Below are 9674 nucleotides of genomic sequence, written 5' to 3'. Positions count from 1 at the left end.
GATCCTGGGAGTCCTGGAGCAGGTGAGTTAACTGGTCTGTTCATTTCCTGTCAAAAGTCTCCCAGACGATCTTTCGAATAAAAGAGAAAGTTTTTGCTTGCAAGAGCACAGAAATTTCACAAGGATGGTGCCCCTGGAGTAGAGTAAACTGAGTTTATCGCTCCAGTTATTCCATGGCAGCCACAATTTCGGTTGCCTGTCGCGTGGGGCCGTTGTGACACAGTAATAATAACAATGATAACAATCTAATAACGATGGGCCCTCCCTTTCCCGTGGCTCGTATCTGAGAGCAGAACTTTGCGGGCGTCTCCGAACGCCAGCTCTTGTCTGCAGCGGCCTGTGTAAGGACTGTGGACGGAGCCCCGTGCCATGTCGTCAACCTTTTATCTTTAGGACTATAAGCTTTTGGGTGTAACCTTTTAAAAGTGGCTTTCTTATTACTATATTTATTATTTAGCACAGCGCCTCTGAGGTATGTCTAAATTGTTGCGTGTATCAGTAGTTCATTTTTGCTTCTGAGTACTACGCCATGTTTAAGAACTCCTCTCTGGAGGACCGTTTTGGTTGTCTCCAGGCTTGGGCTTTCACAAATAAAACTTCTACGAATAATAACTACAGGCCTTTGTGTGGACACATTTTCATTGTTTCGGGAGAAATGCCCAGGAGTGGAGTACGGGTGTATGGTAAATGGGTGTTTAGTTTTTAAGGCACTTCCAAACTGTTTTCCAGAATGGCTGTACCATTTCACAATGTATGACAAACAGTTTCTCTGCACCTCGCCAGCCTTTGTCAGTGTCGCCATTTTCTTTTATCACTCCTAATAGGTGTCTAACGATAGCCATCACAGTCCACAAATCCTGCAGTGTCCGTCAAACGACTCCTTGCCATTGTGCTTATCTTTAGAATGTGACCTGGCCAGGTGCGGTGGAGAGCTTTCCCCATCTGCCATGTAGCTCATGGGAGCGAAGGACTGAACACCTAGAGGTCCTGGGTTTGACACGGTGAACACTGTCACCAATAACTACAGTTTCCGGTTCCTTTTCTAAATCGTCTGAGTCTGGAGAGTTAGCTTTTTTATGTTCCGTGGGCTGTAAGCCTTTCCAGCTGTGTCCTGCAGGAAACCTCCATCTTCTGCTTGGAATAGAAGGAGCAAATCTCAGCTACCAGTTGAGGTGGATGGTAACTGACTTCATGGCGTCTCATTTTAGGCAAATAAAAGTTGTCAAACTCTAACCCAAATTTCCTCAAGCCAAAAACCTAGCACCCTTTGCATCAGGGGAACAAAACCTCACCGCCTGGACAGGGACTTGAATCCTGGGCTCTCAAATGAAAAGTCTGATGCTCTGCCGATTGAGTTACCCAGGCTCTGAGTGAGAACTTTACCTGGGTTTGTAGCTAGGAGTAGAGACTATTTGAATTCAGTGGTAGCCCTGAGCCAGTGTCGTGCTCAGGAAAAGGAACCAAGCAGATGTTTAACCCCCCAGAGTCAATTCATCCAGCACCTGTTAAGGTTTTTACAGGTCGGTAGAGAAGGTACGTAAAGGGCCACAAGAAGACAATCCTTATTTTAACACAGTCGAAGGAGGGAAAATAAGCAGAAACCAACTGATTGCTACCGTTAAATATGTATGGAATGCTTAGCTAAATCTTACTTACTGGACACCAAGAAATAACCAAAAAAGACACAAAGAAACAATGAAAAACCAAGAGAAGAAAAGTGAAAAGCAAGCAGTGGAGAGCAATGGTAAGAATCTGCCAAATTTGGTAAAATATGACCTTTTTTTCTTGGTGTAAGAAAAAAGGTAGTCATTAAAAAGGAAGGAATGAATGTGGTTGGCCCTACTGTACACCTCACTGCTTTTGGGGTGTTCTTACTCCTTCTAAAAGTATTTTTTACAAACTTGGTATTCCCTCTCAAAATCAGTGAACGTCTAAATTTTTCTTCACAAATTTAAATTCTACTGAAGGATATAGTGACTTCTGTCTTAAAAACTATAGTAATTCAATGTCAACGAGACGGCGAGCCAGGGAGCCCTTCTTTGATCTTCGGTGGAAGATTTTACGTCGACTCTTTATTTCCCTGAATTTGTCACTTCCCATGGAGCTTTATTGCAATACATCATTTTCTGTTTAGTATTTTCTTCATTTTCCCACCAAATCTCTCTGTACCAAATACAGATATGGACATTGAAATCTGATGTTATTTCTTGTGCCCCCAAATCTGTTAAAAATACTTCTTGTGGATTGTGTTATATTTGCATCTCTTTGTGATGCACAATCAATCAAAGCATAATAAGCAGATAATAATTTGAAAAGCCCTTTAATGGAAGTAAATGCGGAATTCGTCACCTCTTCCATGCAATAGGGCATGAGGTCCCCGCAACTGAAGGGGTCGTCTCTGACTCAGTGTTTCCAATTGTCCCCATCGCGGGGGGCCAGGGAGGGCATTTTACACGAGGAGGCAAAGTACCATAGCCAAGGAGTCTTAATTTACCCGAAATGTCTTAAGTCATCAAGCAGAGGGCGAGATTCCTGGCCGGAGGGCCACACCGCCATGGCAGACTGATACTCAGGCGGGGTGTGGCAGGGCTTTCCTTAGGAAAGGTTAAATATGTGAGATCTAGACGTAGATTTGGTTCAGCTGTCGAATACAGCTTAACACTGGATTTGCTGCAAAACTCCCAAGGCGGTCCACGATCTCCAGCTGCGCCCTGCAGTCGAACGGCGGCCCCGGCTGAGGACCAGGGCGTCTCCATCAGGAGAACGGTTTCCGTTTTTCTCCTCGTCTTTTTCCTCCTCCCTCCTCACCTCCCTTCCCTTCCCTCAGCCTCTTTAGCAACCCTCCCATCCCCACCCCCACCATCAATCCTTCCTCATCCCGCCCCCACTGGTTCCCGCAGCACCTCCCGCCCTGCAGTCGAACGGCGGCCCCGGCTGAGGACCAGGGCGTCTCCATCAGGAGAACGGTTTCCGTTTTTCTCCTCGTCTTTTTCCTCCTCCCTCCTCACCTCCCTTCCCTTCCCTCAGCCTCTTTAGCAACCCTCCCATCCCCACCCCCACCATCAATCCTTCCTCATCCCGCCCCCACTGGTTCCCGCAGCACCTCCGAGTCTGCGCAGTGGGCCAGACTCAGCCTCTGAACCGCCTCTTCAGGGGGCTGTCGCTGCGGGTCGAAGAACAGCAAGGTCTGAGGAAACCTTGGGGCGGGGGGAGGCGGGGGAAGGGGGCAGCCTGGAGCATGGAGTAAGCACTCCCGCCTCGGACGAAAATGTCCTCATCCTCATCCTCATCCACCCCACCCCATTCCAGACGACCTCACCCACTCCACCCGTCTCACCCTATCCCTCCCCATCCATCCCATCCCATCCCATCCCAGATGTGGCTAAAAGCCTCTCCACATTCAAGGCGTTTGGAGGGTTTCTCACCTGTGCGAATGTTTTGATGCTGAGTAAGGTATGTGCTATGACTGAGTGTCTTGCCACGTCACGTGCAGTACATTGGTAAGGTCTCTCCCACTGTGAATTCCCTGACATTGCATACGAACTGAGCAGTAACTGAAGCAATAACCCATCCCAGATGTGGCTAAAAGCCTCTCCACATTCAAGGCGTTTGGAGGGTTTCTCACCTGTGCGAATGTTTTGATGCTGAGTAAGGTATGTGCTATGACTGAGTGTCTTGCCACGTCACGTGCAGTACATTGGTAAGGTCTCTCCCACTGTGAATTCCCTGACATTGCATACGAACTGAGCAATAACTGAAGGCCTTCCCACAGTCATTGCATTTGTAGGGCTTCCCTCCTGCATGAGTCTTCTGATGGTTTGTGAAGTGACAACTCTGCTTAAATCCCTCTCCACATTCATTACATCTATAGGCTCACCCTCCGGTATGAGTTCTCTGATGCTGAACAAGTGTGGTGTGATCGCCGAAGGTTTTCCCACATTCGCTATATTTACAATGTTTTTTTCCCATCACATTTCATTTGTATAATTAATCTGTTTTCTTTAAACATTTCCCACGTGTACCATATTGACAACAACGCTCTTCTATTGGATCATGCTGCTCTGAAACAAGTATTGATCTTATATTGAAATATTTTCCAAATTCACTAGATTCCATGCCTTTCATTGGCAGGAATTTTCATGCAGATGACCATGTCTTGTCCCAGATATTTCTCCTGATTCAGGTGATGAGTCTTAAACTGGCCTCTAGATTTCCCCCATAGATTTCCTCTTCCGCCTTTATCCCTTGGTATAAACCTTCTTTGAAAATGTCCTGCTGCTCTACTGTTTATATCTTGGCTTCAGATCCAGACTTCTCATCTAGAAGACACATGCGTGTCCCAATGTGGCTGCGGGGGCCACGCGAGGAGCCGCCGGGCTGGGGCACATGGGGGCAGGACGGCCCGGAGCCCCTGAGGCCGCTGGCCCCCTCTGTGGGTCGGCAAGGCGCTCACTTCTCAGCCTGCGGACCCCAGGCATCGCCTCCCTTCCGACAGCGCCAGGCGTGAGCGCGCGTGGGTGCCCCACACCGACAGGCGCACCACCGCAGGAGCAAGGATGGGTGCTTCAGGTTTCTTCTGTAGTGAAAAGTATTTCTTCGTGGTACAAACACCTGACTGCGCTCCAGGTGCTCTTAACATTGTTTGAATGCCTTTTGCTACAGTTTGGAGATCTGACTAAATTCAATTTAATACTTGGTTTTAATGAAGAAAGTGCATTGTTGGCTATGCTGGCTCAATCAGTATAGTCATTTTTCTATCTGATTTTCATGCATAAGATTCTGTTGAAATTCTGCTAGTGATTTCCTACCTTTCCTGGTACGAATTAAGTCATTCTTGCAAACTAATCAGGTGTTGCATGTTATTATTTTTAACAATTAAAGACAGAAAACAGACTACAGGTGGTTAAGAATCCCAGGTGCCTGAAAGCTGTCAGCATGGATTTGGAAGTGACTGTGGAATGGCCCTTTGCCCCAATTCCTAGTTGATGGCTTTTCATGCTGTTTTGGGAGATGGAGACAACAGCTGGTGATAAATTTAACTTTCACATCCCCTCAAAGCCAGATCTATCTTTTCACATCGCCCCTTGCCTTTTCTCTCCCAACACACGTCTTTAAAATTAGCCTATGCGAGGAGATGAAGGAGCTGGAAAGGAAGGGCAGAGGAGAGAACTTAGGAAAAGGCGCTGCAGGGCAATCAAGACAAGGCTGCGCCTTTTGAGGACTTATAATAACTTTAACATCGTAATTTGTGGCCAACGTTCGAATTTTTTGTAATTGAAACTCTGAAGCTACCGACAAGGCATGACTTTGGCTCTCAGATTCCAGACCGCCTGTGGCAGACAGCCTCCTGATGCTGCTTCAGCTGTGCCACAAACTACACTCCCTGTACAAACCTATTTGACCAAAACCCTGTGTTCTGCGGACCTGAACGGTGACTAGGACATTGAGAGATGCTTATGTTACTCATCGTTCTCATCTCATAACCCCACTTGCAGACCACTGAGTGGCTGAGTGCTGAATGTCCAGTTGCCCCTCCAATCAAAAAATGAGTTATGTAAACTTATGGCCTTGTTTCCTAGCAACCCTGGATCTGCTGCAACGTGTGCCTTTAAGCACGCTGTGCCGTTCTCCCCACTTCAGAGGCATGTTTTCAGTTCGTGAGGAAAGCCACGTTCTCTTATTTGCAAGTCATATCAGAATAAACTCTTCATTTCTTTCTAGAACTTTTGTTTACACTTTTAAAATTGTTCATTTTTACCTCCAAGATCATAAAAAATGTCAAATCTATTTTAAACATGCTCTCTAGGAAATAAGTGATAAAACGTTCACTTATAAAAATTATGACAAATTTAAAACATATACAAAATTATAAAACTCCTATATGCTCATTGCCAGGATTCATTAATTATTAAAAATTTATCAATTTCCTTTATTAGTCCTTTTTTTCTTTTATTCTTTTGCTGATATTTTAAATTTTAAATGAAAGTGAGACATGCAATTTAATCCTACATACTTCCTTATGCATTTCTAAAAACCACAGACTATTCTCACACATGCTATCACACCTGACGAAATTAATGGTTAACTCCTTGGGTACCCTTCATTTTATAGATGCACCACAACCAGGAGTTAAAAAATATATGCTGATGTCTGGGCCCCACCCCCTTAGGCCAATTCAATGACAGCCTCTGGGAGAGGGGCTTGGCAATGGTTTTATTAAGTTCCCAAAGTGATTCCACTGTGTAACCGGGGTTAAATAACACTTGTTAAAGCTGCAGAAAATCTCTAGTTATGATAAACTAAACGTTAAAACATACTAGAAAAGAAAAGTCGAAAACTCGTACTGAGTTAAGCCATTATATATTACTGAAACATTAACATGAGAGTATTTTGGGTTTATTTTTATTAGGAAACAGTTACTTAAACAACTCAAATGCATGAGGACAGGAGCATAATAGATCTCCACTCCAGTTACTGAAGCGTAAGTGCTTTGCTAGCAAAACATGCATAAATATACACTCTAGATGCAACACGGCAAAATGTGATGTATAGTAATCCTATTCAAGACTATATCGTGAATAAGCAAAACTGAATATAAAACTCCAAACGACCTCTGACATCATCTATTCCAAATCCCTCGTTTCATGGCAGAAAGTGAAATTTAAAGCAGCTGAATTTTCCAATGTCACAAACTTGCTTAACAACATAAGTGATTACTCAGGCCAATGATTCCATAGCACGGCAGTGAGAAGTTAAAACGGTTTAAGCAGTCAGTTTCTCAATCTGCTCTGGTTCTTCGGTACTTAACAGAGGACAAAGCAGAGTAAACGCACGCCCACGTTTATGATGCTTCTAGAACAGTCATATGCCAGGGTGCAGCCTCTGATGTTTGCTGAGAGCAGAGCGGTATCTGAAGGCTTTTCCACAGTCGTTACATCCAAAAGGCTTCTCTCCCGAATGAACTCTCTGATGCTGAACGAGGCATGTGCTCTGGCTGAAAGTCTTCCTGCATTCATCACGGCTGTACAGCTTCTCCCCAGCGTGGGTGTTCTGATGCTCGCTCAGGTGAGTGCTCCGGCTGAAGGCTTTGTCACATTCGTTGCACTTGTAGGGCTTCTCGCCAGTGTGGATTCTTTGATGCTGAGTCAGATGGGAGCTCTGGCTAAAAGCCTTCTCACATTTGTTACACTGGTAGGGTTTTTCTTCTGTGTGAGTTTTCTGATGTTGAGCAAGAGATGAGCAATGTCGAAAGGCTTTGCCACACTCGGCGCACTCATAAGGCTTTGCTCCCGTGTGAATTCTTTTATGCTGTGTAAGGTGTATGTTCTGGTTGAAGGCTCTGCCACACTCACCACACTTGTAAGGTCTTTCTCCGGTATGTATTTTCCTGTGCTGAATAAGGGATGAGCCATAACTGAAGGCCTTGCCACACTCGTGACACTGATAAGGCTTCTCGCCGGTGTGAATTCTTTCGTGTTTAGCAAGAGATGAGCTCCGAATAAAAGCTTTGCCACATTCTTTGCATTCGTAAGCTTTCTCTTGGGTATGAGTCTTCTGATGCTGATTAAGGTTGGAGAGGTAACTGAAAGCCTTCCCACACTCACTGCATTCAAAGGGCTTTTCTCTGGTGTGAATTCTCCGATGCTGAGTGAGAGATGAGCAGTAACTGAAGGCCTTGCCACACTCGTTGCATTTGTAAGGTTTTTCTCCAGTATGAATTTTCAGATGTTGAGCAAGGGATGACCAGTAACTAAAGGATTTTCCACACTCAGCACAATCGTACGGCTTCTCCCCAGTATGCGTTTTCTGGTGTTGAGTGAGGTTTGAGTGCTGACTGAAGGCTTTCCCACATTCATTGCATTCGTACGGTTTTTCGCCAGTATGAATCATGTGATGACGGATGAATGTCGAGGGCCCATTGAAGGCCTTCCCACATTCATTACACTTATAAGTTTTCTCTCCAGTATGAATTTTTTGATGTTGAGTTAAGTGAGTGCTCCTGGTGAAAGTTTTATCACATTCATCACATTTAAAAGGTTTTTCTCCTGTATGAATTTTCTGATGTTCCATAAAGTGGCCCCTCTGGCTAAAGGCTTTTCCACATTCATTACAAGTGTATGGTTTCTCGCCAGTATGAATTCTCTGATGCTGAACGAGATGGGTCCTCTGACTGAAGGCTTTACCACATTCGTCGCATTTGTAGGGTTTTTCTCCAGTGTGAATTCTTTGATGCTGAGTAAGAGATGGACCCTCAATGAAGCCTTTTCCACACTGATCACATTTGTAGGGTTTATCTCCAGTATGAATTCTTTGATGGTTAATAAGGTTTTCGCTGCGGCTGAAGGCTTTCTCACATTCGTTACATTTGTAGGGTTTTTCTCCAGTGTGCGTTCTCTGATGGCGAATAAGCGCTGAACAATAACTAAAAGCTTTCCCACATTCGTTGCACTTACAAGATTTCTCTTTTTTAACTGGGTTTGAATTCCGTTTGATGCGTGGTTTCGTAGAGGACTCTTCCGGAGATATCTTTTGTTGTGTTACAAGGTTGGAACTGATATTGAGGCCTTTTCCAAAGTCGTGATCTACAGGGTCTCGCTCCAAAGCAGACGTTGCCTTTTCAGTTGAGTTTATTCCCCTTGGCAGTGTCTGTCCCTCTGCCTGCTGCCTCTCTGGACTGCGTCTGGACACCCGAGTTTCTGAGAAGTTAGAGCTACCAGGATCGTTGCTTTTGCATTTTTCCACTGTTGCCTCTGGAGCTGGCTCTGCAGAAGTGCCCGGCTCTGGGACTGATAGGCTATGTTCTGGTCTTATCTCCCAGTCTGAAAGAAAAAAGAAAATGCTGTATTCTCTGAATAGAGGGAAAAATGACGACGACAACAGGATGCTGCTGTGGGGACGACCTAATGCAGCTAAACAAACGCAAAGTCTTCAGGAAATTCTTGGGGAGTTTCAAATCGAGCCCTAATATTTGGGGAAAAGTTTGGATAGAGGTAAGGAGAATGATAAATAAAATTTAAAAATAGCAAGAGAATCTCTCGTTGAATTTCACAGCTAATATCTAAGAACCAGTAAGGGAACTCCACTTCGGGCGACAGTTAGTTGAAGGGTGGCTCAGAGGAGACACAGAGGGACTGAATTTAGAGGAGACGGTCTCAACAGATTCTTTGCCGACGAACAGCAAAGCAGAAATCCAAGAACTCTAATCTTCAGACAGAACAGACAGGGAAGACCTAGTGAAGGCTGCACGGTTTTTGTCCTGGAACACTGAAGGAACAGTCATATCGCTGCTAAAAATGGGCAAGCTGTAAATAGGGGAGGAAATGATTTTAGGGAAGACGACGAGTTCCAGGCATTCTGAGAATTAGGAAGAGAAACGGAGGCTGTAGTGGTGTTTGTGGGGCTGGAAGACGCCAAAAGTAGCAGAATACCCAAGATCTTAAATACAGGGTAGGGGACATCAGCTCAGTGAAGGAAGGGAAGGGGTACCCGAAGCCAGAGGAACGTACGTGAGAATACGGGTGGAAGTGTGGGCTGACTCGTGAGAGCGAGTGGTTCATCAGCAAAGAAGCGAAGGAAGAAAAGACAAGGACGTGATCAGGAAGCAGAGATGCTCCACTTCCGACTGCGTAGCGGCCCGTCCCACCCGAGACTAGAAAGACGACGAAACGAAGCAG

The 9674-nt window shown here is 45.2% G+C and overlaps 1 protein-coding gene across 2 annotated transcripts in view; it reads right to left on the bottom strand.

Moving 5' to 3' along the window:
* Positions 1-6374: 6374 nt before the first annotated feature.
* Positions 6375-9674, bottom strand: part of ZNF184 (zinc finger protein 184) — a 10716-nt gene continuing 7416 nt past the window's right edge. For both annotated transcript variants that reach the window (XM_025040862.1, XM_006923454.3), the window contains exon 6: positions 6375-8819. In XM_025040862.1, the coding sequence (XP_024896630.1) occupies positions 6862-8819 (1958 nt within the window). In that variant the 3' untranslated portion in view covers positions 6375-6861. The remainder of the gene's footprint in view (positions 8820-9674) is intronic.

Source organism: Pteropus alecto, unplaced genomic scaffold, assembly GCF_000325575.1.
Source record: "Pteropus alecto unplaced genomic scaffold, ASM32557v1 scaffold49, whole genome shotgun sequence".
NCBI classification, from domain to species: domain Eukaryota; kingdom Metazoa; phylum Chordata; class Mammalia; order Chiroptera; family Pteropodidae; genus Pteropus; species Pteropus alecto.
Note: the sequence above shows the minus strand (reverse complement) of the source record. Positions and strands in the feature narration are given on the sequence as shown.